Below are 27,038 nucleotides of genomic sequence, written 5' to 3'. Positions count from 1 at the left end.
TGGCGGCGAACAGATCTAACCAAGGTTCTTCCCACTGCTGAGAGACCTTGCACCACCTCTGAGTGAAGACGCCAGTCGTGATCCATCATGCACCGATGGCAGAGTTTGTCCGCCCTGGCTTTCAGAGAACCTGCCAGGTGTTGAACCACCAGGGATATGCCCTGATGTTCCATCTATGTCCAAAGACGAAGGGTCTTCTGACATAGGATCCTCGACCCCACCCAGCAATGTTTGTTGCAGTACCACATGGTGGTGGTGGTGTCTGTGAACACCTGCACTACTCTTCCTTTAACAGAAGGAGGGAAAGCCTTCAGTGCAAGACGGATCGCCTGGAGCTCCAAAAGGTTGATGTGAAGAGACCCCTGATCTCCGCCTCTCCCAGGTGGCTGCCCTATCCCAGGAGTGACTCATCCGTCACTACTGTCAACTCTGGTCCGGGAAAGGAGAAGGATCTGCCGCTGACCCAATCCTGGTTCTTGAGCCACCACTGCAATCCAGTCCCCTCCAGGATTTGCACAAAATCAGAAAGATTTTCATGATGCTGCGACACTGGAACTTCAGGTCCCACTGCAGCGGCCGCATATGCCACCTGGCATGATCCACCAGCAGGATGCATGAGGCCAAGCAGCCTCAGTCAATCTCACTGAAATCCGGGATAAAGGCTGAAACATCGGTATCCTAGCCAGAACATCCCGGACTCGCTGCTAGGGAGGATAAGCCAGAAATTGCGCTGTATCCACAACTACTCCGATGAAAAGGAGCTTCTGAGAGGGAGTCAGGTGTGACTTCGGCACGTTGATAGTTAACCTCAGTGAGAGCAGGAGGTGAGACACGACAGCCTGGGGCAAGCCCGCCTTCAACAGCCAAACGTCGAGATAGGGGAGGAGTGGAACCCCTGATCTGCGCAGATGAGCTGCGATCACCTCCATCACTTTCATGAGCACCCGAGGGGTGCTGATAAGGCCAAAGGGGAGCACAACTGAAAATGCTTGTGGCCTACCGTAAACAGTAGGTAACGCTTGTGGGCTGGAGAGACAGGGACATGGAAATATGCGTCCTGCAAGTCCAACACTACCATCCAGTCTCAGGGGTAGAGGACAAAAAGAACCTGAGCCAACGTGAGCATCTTGAACTTCTCCTTCCTGAGGAAGGGGTTGTGGGCACTGGGGTCTAAGATAGGACGCAGGCCTTTGCCCTTTTTGGGGATCAGAAAGCAGTGGGAGTAGCAACCACAACCTACTTCTGGCTCAGGGAAACCCTTTTGATAGCTCCCTTGGCCAAGAGAGCTGCAACTTCGTGGCGGAGCTGCAACTTCCTGGCGGAGACTGCCCAAGTGATCCTCCGACATGCGAAGGAAGGATGGTGGTATGGAGGGAGGGGTAGTCTCGAAGGGGAGAGAGCAGCCCCTTCGGACTATCTGCAAAACCCACCTGTCCGACATGATGTTTTGCCATTGTGGAAGGTGATGGCGAATTCTGCCGCCCTGAAAGGTGGGACTAGGAGGCTGACTCGTGGGGGGTTTATGGGTGGACTGGCCTGTCCACTGGAACCCAGACCTGTGTCGCTGAGTCCCACGTCCGCGGCCACGCACAGGTTGGGTGGCTTGTGGGAACCGGTGGATAGCCTGGGTCTGTGGTGGGGCACCCCTTCCGTAGCCACGAAAGGGGCAAAAAGCAGACTGAGTGGGAAGAGAAATTGTTGCGAGGCCCAAGGATCTAGCCGTAGCCCTAGAATCCTTGAAGTGCTCGAGTGCAGAGTTTCCCTTGTCACCGAAAAGGCGACGCCCATCAAAGGGCATGTCCAGTTAGGTAAACTGGACATCCCCAGAAAACCAGAGGTACTCCACCAGGCGTAGCGCCTTAGGAATACTGACATGGAAACCGTTCTGCCCAGTGAGTCGGCGGTATCCGGCCCACATTTGATGGTGTATTTATATGCGTCTCTTCTCTGCCAAAGTGCGGGTGAGAATTGCCCGGGCCTCCTCCAAGCCCTGTGGCAGCACTTGTGCACCCGTAGCCCACACTGTATGGGTATAACGGGACAAGGTGCATGTAGTATTCACCTACTGCAGCTCTAAGCTGGCATAAGAAAGGAAAATGCTACTTACCCAGTACACATCTGTTCTTTTGGCATGTAGAGCTGTAGTCACATGCTGTGCATAGCCCGCCATCTAGTGTTGGGTCTGGATGTGCAATTTGTCTTTCTTCAAAGAAGTCTTTTCCAGTCACGAGGGAGGTAATTCCTCCTTTTGGGGAAGTGCGCGCTTGGGCATCTACTCCACTGCTAGATTGTCTGCCGCAGAGGGTGATAATTGAGTTAGTAAGAGATGTCCATGTATATATGTATCTAAGTAACATGTAACCAAGAGGTATAGGTACCCGGGGAGGCCGGTAGGAGCATATGACTCTACAGCTCTACATGCCAAGAACAGTTGCATACTGGGTAAGTAGCATTTTCCATTCAAGGCATGTGAGCTGTAGATCACATGCTGTGCATAGACTATAAAGTAGTTATCTCCTAAAGCGGAAGCTAACCTGTAGCTGTTGCAGTTGTCTAAAATAGTGCACGTAAAAGTGCTTGGCCCACACTAGCTTGCTGTCTTGCTAACAAATCTACACAATAGTGTTTTGTGAGTGTGTAAGGTATAAACCATGTTGCAGCTTTGCAGATGTCATCTATGGGTATATTTCTTTAGAAAGGCATAGAAGCCCCTAGTTTGCATGTGAAGTGCGCTCTAGGGGGAAATGTTAAGTGTTCTTTTCGCTTTTGCATTGCATATTTGAATGCACTTGACTATCCACCTTACAATGCCTGTTTTTGATATAGGATTGCCTTTATGTGGTGGAGCAAAAGCGACAAATAGTGGTTTTGTTTTGAGAAAAGGTTTTGTCCTTTCTATATAGTAAAGAATTGCTCTTTTCACATCTAAAGTGTGTAATCCACGTTCTGCCAAATAATCTGATTGAGGGAATAACACAGGCAACTCAACAGATTGGTTGGTATGAAAGGCAGAAATGACTTTTGGTAGAAATTTAGAGTTGGTCTGAAGAAATACTTTGTTTTGGTATATTTGTAAGAATGGTTCTTCTATGGTTAGTGCCTGAAGCTCACCCACTCTCCTCAGAGATGTGATCGCTAGGAGGAAAGCTACTTTCCAAGAGTGAAATTGTATTTCACATCTATGCAATTGCTCAAAGGGTGGACCCATCGCCTGGTGAGGACAATGTTGAGATTCCACATTGGAGCAGGTGGAAGTATTGAAGGAACGATTCCTTTAAGTCCCTCCATAAATGCTTTAAAGACAGGCACTCTAAAAAGAGACAGATATTGTCTGTTCTGTAGAAACGCAGCTATTGCAGCAAGGTGTAAGCGTATGGAAGAGTACGATAGATTGGAACGCTGCAGATTTAGTAAATAGCAAATTATATTTTGAACTGAAGTGTCCAGTGGATCTGATTGTTATTGCAGTATCTTACAAATCGCTTCAACTTTGCTGCATAGCATGCCCTTGTGGTAGGTTGTCTAGCCTCTTTGATAATATTCATGCAAGTCTGGCGGAAGATTAAGGCAGCCAAACTAAGATTTCAGGGGCCAGATGGCAAGGTTGAGATGGCTGGAATCTGGATGTCTTATCTCTCCATGGCTCTGAGTGAGATGCTTGGGAGTGAGGTGTAGTTTTTAGTGAGGAACTACTGAGAGCTTCAACAGGATTTTGAACCAGGGATGTCGGGCCCATGCGGGAGCAACTAGGATTAATGTCTGGGACACCTGTCTGAGCTTCCGAACCACTCATGGAACGAGTGGGAGAGGCGGAAAAGCTTAGGCATATATCCCTGACCAATTCATCCATAGTGCAGTTGCACTTGGACAATGGGTGTGGATGTATGGATGCGAAGCTTGGGCATTTTGCGATTAGGTTTGTGGCGAACAGATCTATGTCCGGAAAATCCCACATTTGGAAGAATGGGAGGAGAACTTGAGGGTGGAGATACCATTTGTATATCTGTTGTCTTTGACGACTAAGCAGATCTGCAATCTGATTGTTTACTCCTGGCAGATGTTCTGCGAGGAGATACATTTTGTGACGTATGGCCCATCTCCAGATGGTCGGAGCTAGTTGTGACAGCTGTAGTGTCTCCCCTCCCCCCCGTTTTTGTACGTAGTACATTGCTGTTATGTCTGTATGGTTCAGGAAAGCGTTGGCTACTAGATGAACTTGAAACACTTTGAGGCTAGAAAAATCGCTAGCAGCTCTAGATTTATGTGAAGCTGCTTTTGCTGCAGGCTTCACATGCCCTGAATTGTACGCGTTTGGAGAGGAGCTATCCAACCAGTGAGCAATGAGTCTGCTGTTCGCACGATCTGTGGAACCGGGTCTATGACGGGCCTCCCTATTGAAAGGTTTTGTGTATTCCACCATTGCAGAGAGCGATGGGTGCAACCATTCACCAACACTAGATCTGATAGGAGACCCTGAGGCTGCTTCCACTGATGTGCTAAGCACTCCTGAAGATGAAGGATCTTGAGTCTTGTGTAAGGGACTATCAGAATGCAAGACGCCATCATCCCTTGCAACTGCATGAACACTTGAGCTAGCAAGGAGTGTTGAGGATGAAGCAGAGTAAAGTTTGCATGTTGTGAATTCTGGATGGACTGGGATAGGCCAACACCTTTTGTGTATCTATTGTGGCTCCCAGATACGCCTGTGTGTTGGATGGATGTAGATGGGATTTGGAAAGATTTACTGTGAATCCAAGATAGTGGAGCAATTGCTCTGTTTTATGAGTGTGCTGTAGACAGCTATTTTGAGAGCTGGCTTTTATGAGCCAGTCGTCCAAATATGGGAAGACCTGAATGTGTTGTCTTCGAAGATGAGCTGCGACTACTGCCAGGCCCTTGGTGAAAACCCTGGGTGCGATAGTTACTCCGAATGGGAGCACCTTGAACTGATAGTGCTGGCCTGCTACTATGAATCTGAGCTATTTACAGTGAGCAGGGAGTATTGGGATATGGAAATAGGCATCCTTTAAGTCCACAGTGGACAGAACGTTGGCTTGTTGAAGGAGCGGAAGCACTTGCTGGAGTGTGACCATGTGAAAGTGGTCCGACTGAATGTGTAGATTTAATTCTCGGAGGTCTAGTATAGGCCTGAGAGAGCTGTCCTTTTTGAGAAAAAAAAAAGAAGTACAGGGAGTATACTATGGACCCTTGATGTTTTAATGGGACTGGTGTGAGAAAGTGCCATCTTTCTTGCATGGTATGCCCCCACTTTTTGCTGAATTGCTGATGTGCTTTGACTGAGTGTGCACTGGGCTCCTGCCTACCAGGTACCCAGGGCCTTTGTTCCTTCCCTAAAGCTGTATTGAAACAAAACCCAATTGGCATCGCTGCCCACCTATCAGCCCCTAGTAAATGGTACCCTAGGTGCCCAGGGTCTGGTGACCAGAGAAGACCCCTAAGGGCTGCAGCACTTATTGTGCTACCCTTAGGGGCCCTGTACCCTGACACCCACACACTGCCTTTGCAGGCCGAGTATCTAAGTACAGAACTAAACAGAGTCGACATGGCACACCTCCCTGAGTGCCATGCCCACAGAACCCACTGCCCTGGCATACTTCAGTTACCCCTCTAGCAGGGTGCCCTATGCCAGTGGTGTGGGCACAGGTGCATGAGCCATGTGCCCCTACAGTACCCTGAGCCATTCCTGGGCACTGTAAGTGCAGTGATGCCATTAAGAGTATATGGTGCTGGGAGGTTTTCATTACGAACTCCACAGCACCATAATGGCTACACTGAAGACTGACAAGTTTGGTACCACACTTCTCAGCACATTAAACCCGCACTTATGCCAGTGTGGGATTTAATGTAAAATGCACCAGAGGGCATCTTAGAGATGCCCCCTGAAAACCTAAACTACAACCCACGCCTGGTCTGAGTGGCTGCAGAGGCTGCCACACAGCAGACATGTTGCTGGACCCCTGGGTGGAGAACCCCCCGCTCTCCTGGGCCGGCAACAATGCACATCCTGGGGGAGGTACTAGGTCTTCTCCCCAAGGATGGGCAGGGGGAAGCTTCAAAGGCATGCTGCCTCTGAGCTTCCCCAGACCCTTTGCTGTACTCAGCAACTGGCCCCCACCAGTTCCAACCCTCACTCTGGCAGGAAGACTGGCGGGAAACCCTACGTCAGGAAGGGGGGGGTGCCAGCCTGTGCCAACCCCACCCCTCAGGTGGGAGAGGCGAGGTGAAGCATGACCCTGGTCTCCGGTCATCTTGAAGATGGGGAGTCCTGCCTAATCACAGCTAGGCTCCTGCCCCCTCCCACAGGAGAGGAGCAGGCTAGGGGGTGTATCCACCCCAGGACAGGGACCTATTGGTCCCTGCCCTTGCCCTACCTGTAACACCCCTGAATTCAGTATTTAGGGGCACCCTGAACCTTCCTTCCTCAGATCCCGATAAGAAAAGAAGAAAGAAGAAGAAGACCTGCTGTGCAGCTGCTAACAGGACAACACCCACTGACTTGGCCCCAGCCCGATCGGCCTGTCGATCCTGGAACCTGCTCCTCCGGACAGCAACCTTGGGACATCCGGAGGACTTGCCTGCCTTGACCCTCTTAAAGACTGGGACTCCCATAAGCAGAGGCTATGCTACAACAACCTCCCCCTGGTGCCAGCCAGGAAGCGCAAGAGCTGCCCACTCTGCAACCGCTGAGCCCGGCCCGAGCCCGAGTGACCCAAGACCACGAGGACGTACCCCCGGCGACTGGGACCCGAAATCCAGTGCCCAAAGACCCTCCTCGAAGAACCAGACGACGCCTGCAGCCTCAGAACCAGGGACCCCACCAACCGCGACCAGCCGAGGGTAAGATTCCCGACACCAAAAGACACCCCTGCACCCGGCTCCCTGCAGCCCTCTGTGCCTGCCTTTGGGGTACATACCTCTTCTCCAAGATCCCAAATTACCTCTCAAAGTGGTGTTCCCACCTGAAGAATCACTGTCCCAGAGTCTGCAGCCTTTGTTACCTTTTTACTTTCCCCATTGAATAACATTGAGCGCCCGACGTCTCAAAAGCACCCTGCACCCACCCGCCCGAGTACCTCTGGCCGTGCACCCGGTGTCCTATCCTACTTCCCCATTCGCCCTGAGCAAGTGACCAGGAGCCCAGCTCCCACAGCCACGTGGCCTGCTAGCGAGCAGCCACCAACCGGAGGCCCCCTCATTGGTTAACATAGGATCTAACTTGACTCGAAAAATCTTCTAAGTATGAAGTTTTGAAAACTTAAAAAATTCCCATAAAAACAACCGAATTCCGAAGTACTCACCTGTGATCAGGAGAGAAGCCAGTACTGCATCTTGTAGCCCAGTACTGAAGGCAAAAGTAATCCTAGTCGGGTTTACTAGTAACTTGAATTTTCTCCATATTGATTTATTTATTTATGAGGCTTCTAAAGCGCACGGCTACCCCCAAAGGGGGTGTCCCGGCGCTGTAGACTGCTGACTTGGAAAGGAAAAGCATTTTAAGAGATAGAGAACAGCCACGTTTTCAGTTTACTACGAAAGAGAGATTCAGAGGTAGAAAACCTAAGATCTAGAGGGAGGCTGTTCCAGAGTTTAGCAGTCATTACAGTAAATGCTCTTCCGCCCATTCTGGAACGGCGGAAGCGAGGAACAGTCAAGAGACGTAGGTTGTTCGACCGCAAGGATCTGACCGATAGGGATAATACAAGTCTCTTTCTCAAGTATCCCGGGCCCAACCCATTAAGGGCCCGGAAAGCAAGAGTCAGCATCTTGAACGGAATGAGACGGGAAATAGGAAGCCAATGTAGCTTCTTACGGTAGGATGCGACCGACTGACGGTAGGGGATGTTGCCTATCAGTCTCGCCGCCGCATTCTGAACGATCTGTAGACGTTCAATTTGGTACAAGGGGGCACCGGCATAGAGACTGTTGGCATAATCCAAATGTGACGTGATCAGGGCGTGGATGACAGTTCTGCGGGCGTCCAGAGGAAGGTACGGAAAGATCTTTCTAATCATACGCAGTTTCCCGAAACATGCTGCCGTGACCTTATTAATTTGAGCTTTACAGGAAAGAGCGTTGTCGAATTGAAAGCCCAGATTGCGAGCTGTTTGGACAGGAGTAGGAGGAGGATTGAGCACAGTTGGCCACCACAAAATAGCAGGAAGGGTAGTTTTCTGATTAAAAAATAAGACCTCCGTCTTATCAGTGTTGAGCCTGAGATGATTAGAGGTCATCCATTGTGTGCTTTTCTGGGAAATTTCTTCTGTCTACTTTTGAAAACTTGAAATATTCTTTAAAAATCATACCAAATACTTAAACGTAATTACTTACCTGTTTTAAGTTGAGACCCCAGTGCTGGACCTAGGAGCCCAGTACTGGATTACAAAAGTAACGAGATCGTACTTTAACTGCAACCTGAATTTTCTCCCATTGGATAATATTGCCAGTTTTTCATTGAAAAGTTTCTAAGTGTGAACTTTTAAAATAGCTTTATATTCCTTAAAAATCACTGCAATAACAAAAACGTTTTTACTATTCTGTTTTCAGCTTAGATCCCAGGACTGAATCTAGGATCCAGTCCTGGAACTACCAGAGTAATCTACAAAGTAATCAGCTGTATTTATATAGAAAAACCCATTGAGCTCAATGCTAAATTGTGTTTAGAATTGTGTTGCCTACTGCAACCCCTCTACCTATTGTGTTTACAAAATGTATTGCCTTTCTGCAAACTACTCATCTGAGATCTCTCATATTGAAAACAGTATATTTTGATACCTGTTGGTTCTAAAAATAAAACCACCATATCTTTGATCTAAAAACAATTGGCCTGGAGTTCAGTCTTTATGTGTGTGAAACTTTTTGCTGACTGAGTGGGTACAACAAATGCTTTACACTGTCCTCTGGTACTGCCTTACTGCTCGACCAAGCTACCACTTTAGAGAGTAAGGTCACACCTGGCGTTAACCTCCGTTATACCTCTGGGGTTTGTGGACTCTATACCCACTGTACCGTATCTTGGTCCAGTGTATATAGAGCCACTTTCTCACATCACAAATTTGAAATATTCGTTAAAAATCGTCCGAACATCAAAAACAAAATTACTCACCTGCAATCAGGAGAGATCACAGTGCTGTACCTTTGGGCCCAGCACTGCACTTAAAAAGTAATTATAACCGTGATTTACTGTTAACCCAATTTTCCCCCATAGGAATACATTGCCTGGTTTTTGCCAGAAATTCTTCTTAGTGTCGATCTTCAAAACATACAAATATTCCTTAAAAATCGCCTGTGCACAAAACGATTTCTTTCAACTGTTTCAGGAAATGCACCAGGGCTGAATCCAGGATCCAGCCCAGAGTAAGAAAAACATTTGTAACGTGATTTTATTGCATTTACTTAAAAACCCCCATTGAGCTCAATGTTATTTTGTGTTTAAACTTGTGTTGCATTTTGCAACAACTGTATCTATTGCATATAAAAGTCAACTGCTATTTTAAAGCATTTAATTGCAACATCTCATTCTGAGAAAGTATTTATGATGCCTACAGTGGTTCTAAAATAAAGTAACTATGTATTTTTATATAAAAACCAATTGGCCTAGAGTTCAGTTCTTGAGTGTGTGAGACCATTTGCTGACTGAGTGTGTACAACAAATGCTTTACACGGTCCTCTGATACTGCCTTACTGCTCGATCAAGCTACCACTTCAGAGAGTAAGGTTATATCTAACTTTAGCCTCTGGGGCCTGTGGACTCTGTGCACACTGTACCTTATTTTGGTCCAGTATATACAGAGCCACTTTCTTACAAGGTTCCATTGAAGGGCATGTCCATAAGGGATGACTGGACATCCTCCGAAAAGCCAGTCAACCTCAACCAGGCATGGCGCTTCAGGGTCAACGTCGATGAAACCGTTGTGCCCAGTGAGTCGGTCATATCAAGTCCATAGAGGATAGTGAACTTTGCTGAATCTCTCCCATCTGCAACAGCCTGAGAGACTACAGCCCAAGCGCAATCCTAGGGAACCTGTGGCAGCACTTGCAGAACTGTGTCCCACAGAGTGTGGGAGTAATGGCCCAATAGGCATGCAGTGTTCACAGACCACAATGACAAGCTGGCATAAGAAAAGATATTCTTCGCCAAGAAGTCCAGCCTCTAGGATTCCCTACCCGGGGGAGGGGGTGGTTTGTGGTGCACCATGGGATATTGAGGCTAGGCCACCAAGCTCTCCAGGGTAGGTTGTTGGGTGACAAAGTTTGGGTCCCCTGGAGCAGGCAGGGGCGGCTGACAATCATCCTATTCACATGCGCTCATGTGTTGGGTTTGGACCAAGTCCTCAAAAGGACATCAGTGAGGGCATCATTGAATGGGAGTGGCAGTTCAGGTTACAGCGCATCTTTCAAGATGTTAGTCTAGACTGCCACCGAGGACAACTGAAGGTCAAGTACCTCAGCCACCCTGCTTCACCACCATTGCGTACAAAGCTCCCTCTTCCATAGCCACAGTTGGTGGGAGAAAGCTTACCAGTATGTGGAGAGGTATCCTGTCCACTGGCTTCACGAAGTTCCTCACACCAGTCCATACAAGGGTCTTCCTCATATGGCTTGTATTCTCCAAGGTCCAGCAACCCCTCCCATTCTTCATAGAGTCCTAGCCCAAGGGAATAGGGTTCAGGCTCCAATCTAGGAGGCAAAGCTCCTGTCGGGAGTATCGGAGTCCGGGATCACAATGGTGCTGTTGGGAGCGTTGGTATCTGGACAGGTGTTGGGGAAGGTTGAGTTTGTACGACCAGTGCTGGGCCAGATCCAAGAATGGATCCATGAGGGTCGGCCGAGGCTGCCGATGTAAACCAGATGGGGTCCCCTCTGACCCAGAGGCCTGAAGGCATGCCAGAGGTGTCAAGCTGCTGAAATATGAGGCGCATGGCCTCACAAATTTTTGATGGCCAGGGGTCGCTCCGCCTCCTGGAAAATCGGGGATGCCTGGAGTCAGCCCAGGCACAGGCTCCACCACAGAACCAGGCCTTGAATATTGACGCTACCCCTTTGATGACTTATTGTGCCTTGACTTATGACCTCGGACTCTGTGACTGCGCCCGGGGACATTCCTCTACCAGGATCTCAACTTTCACAGTCGCATGCAGGGCCACCATGAGCTTGAGGGATGGCTCCAGCAAGGCCTTAGGATTCATGGTGCGGCAATCCGAGCATGAGTTCGGATTGTGTTCGCACTATAAACACCATAGGCAGACACGGTGCAGGTCCGTCACAAACATCTTCCAATGACAGGCTCTGCAGGGCTTAAATCCTGTCTTTCTAGGTGACATCCAATACACACCAAGAGGACAAAACCTCAAAAAAAAACTGAAAAAACCCAGTCAAACAGTGACTATGGGGTAGCACTTCTCCAGATCAGAACTGGCTGGCGAAGACAGAAAAGAACCTACATCAGAGCGCCCAGTTGGCGCCTATATAGGTGCTGTGGACGTCACATCAGACAATGCACGTGAAGCACGAATGATGCCGCCTTCTGACACGCCGGGGTACTGCTCACAAAAAATCTTCCAGATCCAGTCTGACACCAACGAAATTCAAAGGTAAGGAATCTGTGGCTAGAAGTCACTATCAGATAGAAGCCCCAGAAGCTTTCCCCAAAGTTGCTTGTCACTAATCGCCTTCATGTATGTACTTTAGGGGGTGCTGCACGTTGGCAAAACTCATTCAATTTCATCATAAATCTCACAGAACTTAATATTTTTAATCTCTAAAACAATCTTTGCTGCTTATTAGGAACCACCTGAGAAGAATGTGCGGAACACAAAGCAAACCGCCCCATTTGAGTGTAAAACCAATCTCAAACTCTTACCTGCCTCTGCTTCTCAAGCTCAGTCTGGCTGAGGTTGGAGAGTGTGGTGTCTGGATTCACTTGTAATTCAGGCCCCTCACGAGCTGGAGCTGCCATGGGATTAGAGACTGACAGCACATCGTCCCGCTTGTCTGCTGGTGAAGTGATGGCTGAACGCTGACCAGAGTTGTGTGCCATGTAGGGTCCATCTTGCTGCAAGACAGATGGGGGTCGAAGCGGCGAGAGTGTATAGGTCTCGGGACCACCACCACTTCCAGGGAGTGGGCTTCCAGTTTGATGGAAACTAGGAGATGAACAATTTGTCACTTGGGTCTTGCCTATGGATAGAGGTGGGGTGTAGTGGGTACTAGTATGGTGAGACTGGGAGTAGTTCGGTTGGTGGGAGGGAGAGGTCTTTACAGACTCGGGGCCACCTTGGGGAAAGGTGAAAGACAATTGCCCCTGAGGGCTGGGGAAAACACTAGCGCTTGGAGAACGAGCAAAACCAGCTTGATGTGGATTAACCTGCACTTTGGGATGAGATTCAGCAGACAGTTGTGGGGGTAAGGATTGCTGGAAGCTGCCACCTGAAGGGTGAGACACTTGCATTGCCTTAAAGCCAGGATCCAATATCTGAGGTCTTGGGGGCTTATGTATAGGTGCAAATGGATCTCGAGACTGAGGCCTAGACGGTGGTCTAGAATACGGATCTGGGGACTGGAACCGGGGGGCAATGGGTGACTGGCAGAAAGTTTCAGTGGACAATGGGCGTGGGGTCAGAGGAGACTGAGAATTGGACTGGGGTTGTGGGCTGGCAGGCACACGAGTGTATGGATCAGAAGGAAGTGATCGAGGAGGAAGTGTGCAGCATGCCTCTGCAGTCTGGGGCCGTGGGGTGAGAGGCATTTGTGCGTATGGATCTGTGTAAGGAACAGAGGGGGATTGCCTGTAAATGTCCACAAGATGCTGTGGTGAGGCTCCCTGACTTTGCCCATGAATGTCCTGATTTCTGTGGCTTGAAGCAGGACTGTGTGGCTCTACCTGAGTGACCCTGGGTGTAAGAGGGGCTTTGAAGACATCAGGGTTCTTCATTTCCATGTTAGACATATGATGGTTGGAAGAAGTGTCTTGGAGTACCATGGCTTGTGTAATGTCATGTTTTGAGTGCAAGCAACTGTCCTCCTTCTTGATGTGCATCAGTGTGAGATCAAACTGTTTTTTATGATCTCCAAAATGAGAAGGGGACATTAAAGATTCAGATGATTTTGACCCGCATTCCCCCAGAGGAGATGGCTTTCCATTGGGGCTTCCTGGCACAGACAGGTTGTCCAAAGATCCACTTGAATACCGGGGTTTCAGAAATGCATCCATGGCTGCAGATTGATGTCTCGGTGTCCCGGGTGGAGTTGTATGGCATTCCATGGTTTGAGTAATGGGTCGTGTAGTCTGTACAAGCTGGGATCCAACCGGAGTGAAGTTCTGGAAGCCAACTGAGGTTGGACTCTGGACAAGGGAAGACTGGCAGCGAGGCTCAATGGGATATGTAGAGCCATTTCCAAAGGGGCAATGCGAAGGCACGTGAACTGGGGACTGAGGGGGCACCTTAAAGAAGGGCTCACCAGGAGACTCTGAACCTGTTGTACCGGCAGACGAAGGCTTGAAGAATCCATCAGAGTTCGGAGTTGTAATGGGGCTGCTGTTGAAGAAGACACTCTGCCCAGTAGAACTGCTCCCTCTTGATTCTGGGGTGGAAGGCAAGAAACCTTGAGAGCCTGACTGGGAAGGGATGCGCAGGTGGAGTGTTGGCCTCTCTGCTTTCCTTATCCCTTCTACTTTGGATTGCTTGCTGATTTGACTTTCTGCCTGCTACACAAACCAGAAAAAAACAGTGATTCAGCGACTTCAAGGCTCAGCAACAGTGCATGGTTCACCAAGACAATGCATAGTTCAGTGGCAGTGCTGGTTAATATAGGACTAGAGCACAAGGATTAATAACTGTAAAATACACAGGCAGGCAAAGTGCCGAATGGCAAATTTCAAACTAAGTGCAGGTACAAAGTTCCCAGAGATAGAAATGAACTCTGCAGAGCGATATAATAACAGTACTCCACAGTCATCCCCAATAAACCCTCCCTCTATCAAAAACACATACCTTCTGTACCTTGTTTATACGCTGAGCCGCCCGGTTATCTTTGGCTTTTTGCTGCAAAAGGAGAGAGAAATGTAATAAACAGTAAAAACAGACATGCAGTTTAGATAGTTAAACAGAAAAGAGGAAAACACAGTGAAATCCACTCAATCAACATGACAAATTGTGCTTCATTTCAATGACAAAAGCTGTGTGGGACAATAAAAACAATAATCAGGGCATGTACCAGTGCTGCCAGAGACACGCATGGGATGTTCCATGAACACATCATTACTCGAAGGAATCTCAGAGATGAGAGATTGACCACAAAAGTGTAACATTGACGTGGTACAGAGACACATGGCACTTAAAAAGCGGAGAGGAGGGTATGAAGCACAGAGCTACTGAAGGGATATGGTGCACACTTACCACCACTTCAAAGGCTCCAAGCCCAGAGATGTAACAAGCAGCAGACTTAAGATAAATGAGCAAAGATTGCAGCATAGGATGATACACATAACTTACCAGGTATGGAGCTTTGTCAGGGGCAGGGACTTTCCTCCAAAGCTTCATAATTTGCTTACACCGGTTGGACCAATCTAGGAAACAAAAACATCCTTTATGGCAATTCATGTACTTTCTTTCAGTCCTCACTGCCTGTCCTTTAGAACTGGTTGAAAACTCAGCACCTCAGGAAGGGTTGGAAATGCATAAAGTCATCACTTTAAGGAATTTGAGTCATCCATGTACAATTATCTGTGCTTATGAACCCAAATACTATACTGTTTTATCACCTACAAGTGCACCCAACTAGTACAGGCTTTATAATTTATTACAAGCAATCTTTTACCAGTCACGGTGGTGGTTGTAACGATGCAGTGTTTGACAATGTTTGGGGTTGTACCTGTACCTGCTTAAAAGTGCTGTGAAGGAGGCTGCACAAGAAGATAGTTGGTTACCTATAACCCGGTTTATCTTTCAGGGAACTCGTCATTAAAGTCAAACACTAAATAGTACTTAACACAAGCATGATCCTAAGGTATTTGCTTAAAAAAATTATATCTTGAATATTTCTCTTCAGAAAAAAGTTTTAAAATATAATATTTTGATGGGCTATCCATGGGTTATTTTTGCCAAATCATTTTTATTTTCTGTACAAAGCAGCTAATTATACTTTAAGGGCACTAGAAAAAAATTGTGACATGAATAAACGTTCGCAACTTTTTGTATAAAGTAGAATTGAAAGAAAACCAGGTACACATAGGAAGAGGGACATATAGAATCAATCTTTATAGGCTAACACTCTTCCATAAGGAAGAATACTATACAAGAATCTCATTATGCCCAGTCAGTGGCAGTTAGATAACTTGTGTTTAAGGAACATTAGGATTGTCTAGAATTTAATAAATTACTTGTTCTTTACACAGGAAAGGATGGAGGGTTTATGACTTCAGAGGATATTTCCTCAAATGAGAACTAGGATTTTAGGAGAGTAACTTTTCCTTAAGCACTGAGAGTAGCAAGCCATTCGCTTGAAATACTTTGTAACGAACAAAAAAATTCATACACAACACAAAGAGGTTCCTGAGAGAGGCCTAGCCTACGTGGAGTCAAACCAGCAGTCAGTGGTCAGACAATAGTGCCTTTTGATAGTTTAGAGACATCCAGGAGGTGGTTTTACACAATTCCACAAAAGGGATGTTGCTTACTGAAGAAGTTGCAGTTTTACCTCTAGAATTGTCAGTTATGGTCTACCAGTCAAGATTCCTGCACTGGGCCTACGTTGATGACAGTCTGATAAATTTAATATAGAACATAAAAATTAAACAATTCTGACCCTCATGTTTGCCGCCGTCTTATGGATTTGCTCGAAACTTGCCATACCCAACGCAGACTAAACATGCTATCTCTCAAATGTAATGTAAATTCATGAAATGGCAGTTATTTGCAAATAGACATTTTATGACCTCTTCCGATTTAACTATGCCCCTCTTAGCAAACCTGCACAAATTAAAACACTTTAATAATAGGCTAAACATGCAGAGCATCTGCCAAATTTAATGCATGTTTGTCAAACAGAGTTAAAGATATTGTGGGGAAAAATTCAACTGTGAAGAAAGCTCTACCTATTTAACCATTCCAAGCTCAACGGACATGTTACTTACCTTAAGTAACTCCTTATCTGGTAGAGACATTATCTAGCCGCAGATTCCTTACCTTCAAACTTCCAGGCATCGGGCTGGATCCGGAAGATTTTTCTTTGCAGTACCCCTGGGCCCCGGTCAGTGGCGTCGGTCGACACTGCAAGTTCGTCAGCGTTGTGTTAGTCATTGTTGTGATGTCATCAATATAACCACCACTCGGGCGCGCTGACGTACTTTTCACAATTTTCCACTTCAGAAGCGTGGAGCCATAAAGTGACTGACAATGGTGTGTTAAAAAAGAGAGACTAGGGCCCTTAAGGGGAACAGCCCTAACACTTAAAGACAATTCCGAAGTGCAGGGAGGATGGGTGGGTCGGGTAAGGAATCTGCAGCTAGATCAGGTCTCCACCAGATAAGGTGTTACCAAAGGTAAGTAACTTGTCCATCTGATAGAGACATCTAGCAGCAGATTCCTTACCTGTGAACACATACCCAAGCAATACCTTGCCAGAAGGTGGGACTGCGGAAAAGCTTTAAACCAGAAAATCCTGTAAGAGCTGCCAAGCAGGCCCTCCTTGTGAACCTGAGAATCCAGGCAATAGCATCTGGCAAACGTGTGCAGAGAAGCCCACGTTGGCCGCCTGTCAGATGTCAGAAATAGGAACACCACACTGGAGGGCTGTGGTGGCTGCTTTCGCCATGGTGGAATGGGCCCTAAGGCCTTCAGGAGGCTGCTTCTTTGTAAAGGCATTACATATTTTGATGCAGAAGATAACCCAACGTGATATGGTCCTCTTTTGGACAGCACGCCCCTTCTTTGCTCCTACATATCCTACAAAGAGTAGGTCATTCATCTGTAACTCTTTTGTGCGATCAAGATAGAACGATCACACTCTTTTTGGGCCCAGGCAGTGGAGACGCTCCTCTTTCTTGGAAGGATGTGGAGGTGCATAGAAAGTGGGCATAGTAACTGACTGTCCCAGATGAAAGGGAGTTACAACCTTGGGCAAAAAGAATGCCCTAGTTGTCAGCACCACTTTGTCTGAGAAAACTGTCAGGGAAGGAGGCTGTGATGACAGTGCCTGCAGTTCGTTCACCCTCCTTGCAGAGGTAAATGCCAACAAAAAAGCGTTTTTGATAGTGAGCAACCGTAGAGGTCAGTTGTGCATCGGCTCAAACGGTGCGCACATCAAGAAAGTAAGGACCAAATTAAGGTCCCATTGTGGCATAAAGGAAGGGGAAACTAAGTGGGTTAATCCCTTCAAAAATCTCTGCACCAGAAGGGACTTAAAAAAAAAAAGGCTGATCTGGCAGCCAAAGAAAAGCTGAGGGGGCTGAAAGGTAGCCCTTCAAAGTGCCCAAAGCAGAGCCCTGCTGGACCAAGGAAAGGATAAACAGGAGGATATCTGCCAGGGAGGCAGATAAGGGGTCAATAGACCGTTCTGTACAATATTTACAACATTTGTTTTCAGGAGAAAGGACAAAAGCTGTCATATGTTGCCGCTAATTCTCCGCGCACGGAGGCAGAGAGTGGACAGGTTCGGATGGAGGACTTTCTACTACTGCTGCAACAGAAGATCCTCCAGAAGGGGGAGCCTGATAGAAGGATCGATGCTCATATCCAGAAGCTCAGGATACCAAACTGTTCGTGCCCAATCCGGAGCCACAAGAATAACTTGTACCCGGTCGCTCCTAATCTTCTTGAGCACTCTGGGCAGGAATGGTGTACAGTAGGCCTGAGCTCCAATCGAAATGAAAAGCATCGCCGAGCAAGAGCCACCTTGGACACTCTAACGCGCAAAACTGTTGACATTGCACGTTCCCATCACAGGCGAAAAGATCTAACCAAGGCTCTCCCCACTGCTGAAAGAGACCTTGAGCCACCTCCACATGGAGACACCACTTGTGATCCGCAAGGCACCTTCGGCGGAGTTTGTCTGCTCTGGTCTTCAGAGAACCGGCCAGATGTTAAACCACCAGGGAAATGTCCTGTTCCAGCCAAGTCCAGAGGAGCAGGGCCGCTTGACAAAGAGTCCAGGACCCCACTTTGCCATGTTTCTTGCAGTACCCCATGGCGGTAGTGTTGTCCGTGAAGACGTGACCTAGTCTTCCCTTGATAGATGGTAAAAAGGCTTTCAGTGCAAATCGGATCGCTCGCAGCACCAACAGGGTGATATGGAGCCTGGCTTCTGCCAGTAACTAGAGTCCTCTGATTTCCACTTCCCCCAGATGGTCGCCCCATCCCAGAAGAGTGTAGTAATGAAGTCTATGGCCAGGATGTAGTTTCGGGTAGATTTATTACGTTACAGTTGCAAGTTATTGAGTTCATGTGCCGCTCGTAGTCGTGGAACGCTGCTATTATTTCAATTGGTGCACTTTTAAATCCTTCACTACCATTATGTTCGGTACTGCGGCTGATTGAAGAGCCTGACCTTATTCACGACCCTGGGAGCTGCTGCTGTTGTGTTTCCCATTTGCTTTTCAGTTGGGCGATATCGGGGGAGCGGGACTGCGAGGCCCAGAGGTCTCTGCTCATCACCAACCTTGCGCACCTGGTGCCTCTTCCCGCCCCCTCCTCCTCCTATATTAGGAACATTGTTTACGCAATCGTGGGACGCGCGCGGGCGATCGCCGGGCTAAGCCCGGGCAAAGGGCGGGCCGTCTGACGACGACAGAGGCCGGGCTGGGCCCCGTCCCTTTATCTTGTCGTTAAATCTTGAAGCCCTGGAATATGGACAATGCCACCAAAGCCTGGGAATGGCGGAAAAACGCATAAGGGGGGGGATGGTAAGAGGTACTTTGGACGCTTTCTTATCAAAGGCGGTTTCGAATTTGGATCATGAAATATCTGTTGTAGAATCACGCTTGTCTTTCGAACTTCAACACAACAAGCGCTCGTCATTAGGTCCACTAACACAGATACCTTCCCCCCCTATTTATAGTCCTCAAAGCATAGGGATTTCTCTATCATCAGATACTAGCATCCCCCTGCTCCTTCAGGACAACTCCTTAACACCAACCCACGTTTCGTTGACGAGTCCCAATCATCTTTCAACTACCTCGGATCTTTCCCTGGACTTCTCTCCAACGGAGGCCTCTCTGTTGCAGCTTCCAAATGTGACCCCCATGACGAAAAAGAGTACACCCCCTCAAAAACCACTTAGACAGTTAACGAAAAGGAAGAGAGGGGGGAAACGATCATCGGGGCAGACAAACTAAAGTACCCAGACTAGGCTCAAGTTCCCAAACGGACACCTGCAAAAAAACATCACAGGCCCATTTAATACCACTAAACACAAAATTAAAGTCCCAGGAAACCCAAAATCCTTTAAAGAACCAACCATCCGAATTTAAGTTAATTATGCATGACATAGAACATCTAGTTAGATCACTAATCCTCCCCGTCTTAGAAAGGGTAAAAAGACTGGGTGATCAGATAAATGATTTAGCGGTAGAAACCACCTTAAATTCCCAACTCCTAAAGGGCTTGGTAGCCATTAACACGAACACTAAAATCAGTGGACTCTAATTAACAAATAAGGCTTCCACAAAAGCTACTTCATCTAGCTTCGACACGACCAATGGGAATGTCAGGCCTACTAAAGATACTCGACCTGCTCAGATCACCCTTAGTGGGAAAGAGGGGAAATCTGATAAATCCCATATACAGCCCACTCTGACAAGCCCCAAAGAATCAGCTTCTCTCCCACTCAATACTCACACATTTGGTACCACACATTCAGACATTAAGGCTGCTGATACAGGCATTCGCCAACATCTTGATAAACCCAGGAAAACCAAAGGCTGTCGCATCGACTTGCCACCAGAGGCAGTTCCATACGCCCTAGTTCTAACAGGTGTCCCAGAGCTTAGAGAGGGGAAAAAAGTAAGGTTATCATGAGCTAAAGAATAAGGCCATTTACTGGCTTAGACAAAATAGGCCACTGCCCTCCCATTTAGATGGAGACATACTGTTCGTTAGAAGACTTGGGTGGGTAGGTGCAAGACCAAAAGATACTGCAGGGGATGTAATCGTTATTAATTTTAGAGACAGAAGGGTGGTCCCGCACATTGTTGACTGGTATCAGAACCAGGGACGTAGCACCATAGTGCCCCGAACCCTGACCTATTTTTATCCAGAGGCACTAATTGTTCCACGTGGCTCCCGAGGTGTGCCCACACTATATAAACTTAATCTCTATCCCTCCTATCCATCGAAGTGGACACCATGGCACACTAATCACTCGCATTTCGAGAACATAGAAGGGCCAATTAAAACCCGGAATCTGTCCATTCAGCAAGGTTTTAACGCACCACACTGGCCACTTCCTCTAACTAATCGATACAATGTTTTTTCGGATCTAAATTATCTGGATTGACAACAGGGAAATACTGTGACACATATTCCAGAAACATTAAGCTGTGCAATGTTAACAAATTTCAATCAGAGCGGTGGACACAGAAGTGATCCAGTGGAGAGGGACCCTATGATTCCAACTGTCTCTAACGGACCTTCGTTTAAACAGAAAGACCAATTGGTTAATCCGCCTGTCATAGACGATCCCCTTCTGATCCAGCATAACGTTTCTGAACCTAATCGATTAAATATTTCCAAACAAATAGACCTTACTCATAGTTTTCTTTCCTGGAATGTGGCCGGCCTGGTAGACAAAGTGTACCAAAAACATTGGCTAGATGTCGTCACTGCGCACAGTGTAATTTGCCTACAGGAAACATGGTCCCTGGAAGCACTTCATATTACAACAAAGGGGGTCTATGTACATTTGTATCTATTACTGGGGGTTTTGAAGTGAAAAGGTTCACGGCAACTGAATATTATCAGATATTGTGGTTAAGATGGGGCTCTTCGTAACAAGCAACTATATTACATTTTTACAATAATATACCTCCTGACAGGACCGAAGCTCTCTTGAGTAATCTTCTTTCGACCCTGATCTCTCTACAAGATCAGATGGTAGGTGATATTATGTTTTGGGTAGGAGACTTTAATTGTACGATTTGTCCTCATGACCCACCAGGTCTGTGCGGCCTATCGGATTATGGGGAAGATAGTCCTACCCATTTTAATCATACGCCACTCGGTACCATACTCAATAATATACTCTTTTATCTTAACTTAAATTTTATAAATGAGATTTGTATACCGAGCATCCCATTTCAACCCACCTTTAATGGGAGAGGGAGCAATACGATAATTGATTATACTTTAATTTCCGCACCCCATGCCGGGTTAGTGGCTACCTGGGAAATGGGCCAGGCCATTACCCTATAGTATTTAGTATTAAAGACAAAACAATAACACGCAGGGCCGAAGTCAATACCCAATATACCCCAGAGATAAGATTAGCTTCAACAAATGGCTATACAATTAAATGGGACAAAGTAGATCCATCCGGGTTTTTTGGAAAAATTAGCTGCTTCCAATATTAAAGATATAATGATCTGCCTGACCCAAGATGAGGCACCAGATAGGATAATGAATTCCTTTTCCAAAATATTAGCCACAGTCAAACTTTTATTGACGAGAACATCGGAAGGGGGCTTCAAAACCCGTTAGGTGGTTCGACAGTGAGTGCACTAAAGCACTAACTCTTCTTAAAAAGACACTGCAGACAACTCCAAAAAACCCGGATATAATTCGTATAGCTAGAAAAACTTATAAAAATACGATAAAAATGAGAAAAGCCACATTAAAGAATAAGGTATGGGCAACCCTGAAAGAAGCCTCGACTAAAAAAGATAACAGGGCTTTTTGGAAGGTGGTCAATCACCCCTTCCTACAAACTCAAGAGGCTAATCTTAGTGATATGGCAATTACAGGTGATCAATGGGTAGCTCATTCTAAACATTTGTATGGTAGAACGTCATCTATTGATGATGGAATCATTTTAACAGACAAGGATAACAGTTTTCCGGTAGGCAAACGGCTCACTCCTTTCCCTTTACCGATAACCTTCAGTTATGAGGAAGTTACTAAAGGTATAAAGGATAGTTCGTCGGGCAAGGCACTGGGCCCTGATGGTGTCCCTATCGATACCTATAAGGCTGAGATAGATCTATGGGCCCCAATGATAACCAACGTTTTAAATAAAGCGAATCAACAAGGCTTCATAACCTCATGGTCTGACGCTATAGTTATACCTATTTATAGAAAAGGGCAAGAGAGAAGACCCGACCTGCTATCGCCCAATCTCCTTGTTGGATGCACTGGCAAAGGTGGCAGGCCAAATCATTTTAAATAAAATACAAACTTGCGGGGAGGAAAAACAAATTTTTACTAACTTACAGTACGGCTTTAGCCCAGGCAAGGGGACAACGGAACATTTATAGACTTAAGTTTGGCTTTTGACTGTGTAGACCATGAATTCCTATGGCTAACACTTAGCGACATGGGGATTGACAGTCATATTTTATCATATATCAAAGAACTTTATAGAGAGGCAGGAGCAAGGGTTAGGTACGGCCCTAGGGGGGAATGCTCAGACAATTTCCCTATAAAAAGGGGCGTTAGACAGGGGTGCATTCTGGCACCCCTGCTATTCTCCTTATACATTAATTCAATTGGGCAATACCTTAGGGACTTTCAGCACGATTACCCCACTATTAAAGGAATTCCTACCCCATTATTGCTATACGCCGACGATGCGGCATTAATGTCACGGACCAGACTTGGGCTACAGAGAACTGTAGATAAATTTAACGTCTATATGAAGCTCCGCGGCCTGAGAATAAATATTTCTAAAACTTTTATAATGGTCTGTGGGAAGGGTAGAAAAAGGGCACCCTGCCCCATATTCCTAGACAATAAGAGAATTGAAATTACAGATACTTTCTCCTACTTAGGGGTACTTTTTCACAGAGGAAGCTCTTGGCAAACAGCGGTCAACGCTAGGAAACTAGCATTTCTGCGTTCCACTGGCGCATTGAGAAACTTTTCCACCAAATTGGGGGGGAAGCCAGTTAAAGACTTAATATATATTTACAAAGCTAAGTGCGTCTTTACTGCTATCTATGGCGCCGGCATCTGGGGCGTTGAACACGCACAGGGGATACAAAGTTGTGAAAAACAGTTTCTTGCCTACCTATTGGGGTTACCTAAAACCACAACCTCGTTTATGTCCCACACAGAAACAGGCCTTTCCCATATAACAGACTCCATAAGGATTTCTCCGATCCTTCTTTGGCACAAGGTTTGTTTCACCCCGGAAACTGCACTAAACCGGGAACTAATAACGGATTGCCTTTCTTTAGATGGGCTGTCAAAAATCAAATGGCTAAGCTATGTGAGAAATATGTTTAAGGAGTTAGGCCACCCGGAATTTTTTGCAAAACCAACTACGATGGAGAAGGTATCAAGAAGTTCGATCAAAAAAATGGCTTTGGCCCACCTTGTAACATCTAGGTGGAATGTAGAAAGAGAAAAACATACCATCATTAGATACCAGCAAATTACTTCCCAAGAAGGGCTACAAAAATATCTAACATTAGTGAATAGCCCCTATGCCCGCTCGCTCTTTACTCGCCTTAGGTTAGGCATTTTCTTCCGATTGGTCACATTCCCACAATGTAATAACTGGTCCCCGTCAAATCTTGTATGTCCCTGCGATGATATCTCGCATAAATCTAATATTCATTGTGTCCTATTTTGTAAATTTTATCAGGCACCACGCAGGGCGTACTTATTACCTATTTTAAGGATATGGGGGATTCGAACTTGTAAGTTAACTTTTCTCAAATTGTTACAGATGGAAGAAGACTGTTATTCATGCACTGAACCGCTTTCTAATACTTGTGGTAAAGTTCCGTAGCCCAATGATTTGATCAGCAAGGTTCTATCGTTATTTTTTTTGTGGTTATTAATAATGATCATTTATAGGATACGTCTTTCAAATGTACTATTTCTTGTAATAATTGTTTTTATCTTGTGTGCTTTTATGATTTGAATCACTAAATCGAATAAAGCAAATTTGAAATTGAAAATTGAGTTTGTGTGATGCAGCCCCACCAGGAGCAGTCTGCCTACTGCTCAGCCCATACTCCAACTGTCACACTCAAGTATTCAAGCACCCAAAAATTCCATTCATATCCATCACATCAACGTTCCATACATCAGATTCACAGTGACTAAGCAGCTAGGGAGAAAGTAACAAGATAAATGTACAAGTTACTTACCGTCGGTAACAATGTATCTGGTAGAGAAGATTCTAGCCGCAGATTCCTTAACATAGAATTATCCCCAGGTGCGAGATTGGATCCGGAAAAGGTTTCTTTTCCCAGCATCTTTACATGTCGGGGGAGGCGGTACCGCATTACTCCGCCCTGACGTACGTGGGCAAGAACCTCCAGCTCCAGCCCGCCAAGAACCTCCAGATGGACGAGTCTGCCGGGGTGTGGAACAAAAGAGTGCCATCGAAGTGGAATCCACCAGCCGTTCCCGAACATTTTCCGGGAACACACTGTCCCAAAGCCAAGCATGGCGGCGAAGGGCAACCGAGGAAGCCATGGCCCGACCAAGCACCTCCGAGATGTCCAGAGCGGAATAAAGTATGTACTCTGCCAGCTCCCTGCCATCTAACACACAGTGCTGCAAATCAATACCAGCACCCTCCTGAGCAACTGAAGAGCCAAGGGACTCCGACGAGTCCCACAAGCAAGAGGTTGCTCTAGCCAACACACAAAGTGTTAAGGGCCCGCAGAACCACACTGGACGAAGCGAACATATTGCGCTCCCAAGAGTCCAGCCAGCGGGCCCCCCGTGATGGTGGAGACAACAGCGATGGCAGGAAGGTAAAGGCAGTCCGCAAAAGGGGTCCTCTAGCAGAGGGGTGGAGGGAAAGACACACCGGGTCACGTGGTCCTGGAAGATGCCGGTGCAGAAGGTATTGGGGCACCGGATCTCGCAGGGCACCGGATCCCTCGTGGCAGGGCACCGGATCCCTCGTGGCAGGGCACCGGATCCCTCGTGCAGGGCACCCCCAAGCCCACACCAGAAAAGTACGGAGCAAACCTTCAAAGGGAAGCAGCAGCTCCCTTCCACCAGAGCCCTGGTGAAGAACATCTAAAAGGTGATCTGCAGGGAAATGAGCAGCTGGATCACCAATGCGCAAAATTTCCACATCCGCGGAAACAGCGCTAGCGAAGGCCACACTCGCCTCCATAGGGCCCTGCGGTGGGAAAAGCAGCTCCTCTGCTGGTGACGGCTTCAAGCTAAGGCGACCATCCCCTAAGCCAATCGGAGTGGGGAAGGGCCAGGTCCAGAAGGGAGAAAGAGGCGCAGAGGAGTGGGGGACCTGTGGTTCCTCTGGCGAAAACCGCAGCCGCAGTGACGGTAAGGAGCCGGCCTATGATGACTATGATGACGTCGGGGGGAAAAAGCCATGACACAGTGGCCCGTCTCCTACGATGACAACACCAGCAGGCGCTCACCCTTAGGTAAAGAGGGGACGTCCGAAGACGTGTCCATTACCTGACGCCTATCCGGTGCCGTAGAATTCGCAACCTGGAGCAGGGCATTGTCGTCGTCCAGCGTCACCGGAGAGTTGGACAGGCCTCCGCCGCATCACACAGCGCCGGTGACCGGATGAGATGGACCCGGTGAGCGTTAAGGAGACCCCTGCCAGCCTCGACCCACAAGGGTACAAGAGGGCCTCGCCGACCCCTGTGGCGCCGCCAAGGCTGACTTGACCTCCGACGAGGCGGCTGTCTGCACGGAGGAATAAGAGGGGCCCAGGGAGGGACGAGGGATCCCCCACCAGCCTCGACCCATGATGGGACGAGGGGGATCCGCCAACCCCTGTGGCGTCGCCAGCAGCTGCCAGCGCCGTAGCGGCATCACCTCGGCCTTAGACAGGATCACCTTGTCAAAGGCCAGAGAGGGGCTCGAGGATGCGACCCGAGCCCCGGCGCCCGCCCGCGACACCACAAAGACGCCTGCAGGAGTTTGCAGCGAAACCAGGGTGCTGTGGTCCGAAGGATGGACCCCCGAAGTGCCGCACCCCAACTGCACCACATCCTCCAAGCCTGGATTCGAACCAGTCGGAGCTAAGGGCTGGAGCCGCTGGCGACGCTGCAGAAGGCCCCGCACAGCGCAAGGGATCCGCTGACGCCCCAGGAGGGGAAGGAGGAGAAGCCAGCAAGGACTGTAAAGCTGTCGCATATGTCTCCATCTGGGCTCTCTACGCCCCCTCTCCTGGGAAACAGTGGATAGGGGGACGATACGCGGGCCGCATCACCCGCGGAGAGCCCACACCCCCAACAAGCCGGAAACCAGCCCTCGGGGACACACTGCAACACTTACCGACAGGGGAGCGACGCTCTTGCGGCACAGGAGAGGGAGGATGACAACGGCGGTGACGGCTGCTTAGAAAACCTTCCGCAGAAGCTAAGCGAGGTGACAAAGCCGACCTGGACATGCGAGCCGAGAGAACTTTCATCTGGCTTTCCCACCGCGACTTCGGCTTCAACCGCTGGAACGCCTCGCAATCAGTGGAGCTGTGATCTTCCCCCAAACACCACATGAAAATGAGTTGAGGGTCCCTCGCCGACATCAGGCGTCCACAAGACGAACACGTTTTAAAGCCCGAAGGCATCAGCACACTTCCTTTTTAAACACTGCCGCCGGACCAACTATCACCACCCGGTTCCGGCGGCGAGTGGTAGGTGCTAGACGCGACTATACTATATCAAGTAATTGAAAACACGATAGAGTTTGGGTAACTTTTGGGGAACTGATACTACTGGAAACACGCCGCAACCGGGTTAGACGCGCTCCTGACATAGCGCACCCGTAAACACATGCGGCAACTAAGTGTAATCGTGCACTTGGCTTGATGATGTTTCTAGCGCAAAGGGGGTTGACACCAGGAGACACCGGGCCTTGATGAGG

General features: G+C 47.8%; 1 protein-coding gene across 9 annotated transcripts in view; it reads right to left on the bottom strand.

Moving 5' to 3' along the window:
* The window catches only part of KMT2D (lysine methyltransferase 2D), a 1,543,965-nt gene that overhangs the window by 637,862 nt on the left and 879,065 nt on the right, over window positions 1-27,038 (bottom strand). For 8 of the 9 annotated variants that reach the window (XM_078685770.1, XM_078685786.1, XM_078685780.1 and 5 more), the window contains 3 exons: window positions 14,514-14,587; window positions 14,013-14,063; window positions 11,882-13,726 (listed from right to left, as the gene is read on the bottom strand). In XM_078685770.1, the coding sequence (XP_078541896.1) occupies window positions 11,882-13,726; window positions 14,013-14,063; window positions 14,514-14,587 (1,970 nt within the window). The remainder of the gene's footprint in view (window positions 1-11,881; window positions 13,727-14,012; window positions 14,064-14,513; window positions 14,588-27,038) is intronic. The other variant, XM_078685782.1, reaches the window with a different exon arrangement.

Source organism: Lissotriton helveticus, chromosome 1_1, assembly GCF_964261635.1.
Source record: "Lissotriton helveticus chromosome 1_1, aLisHel1.1, whole genome shotgun sequence".
Classification (NCBI taxonomy): Eukaryota; Metazoa; Chordata; class Amphibia; order Caudata; family Salamandridae; genus Lissotriton; species Lissotriton helveticus.
Note: the sequence above shows the minus strand (reverse complement) of the source record. Positions and strands in the feature narration are given on the sequence as shown.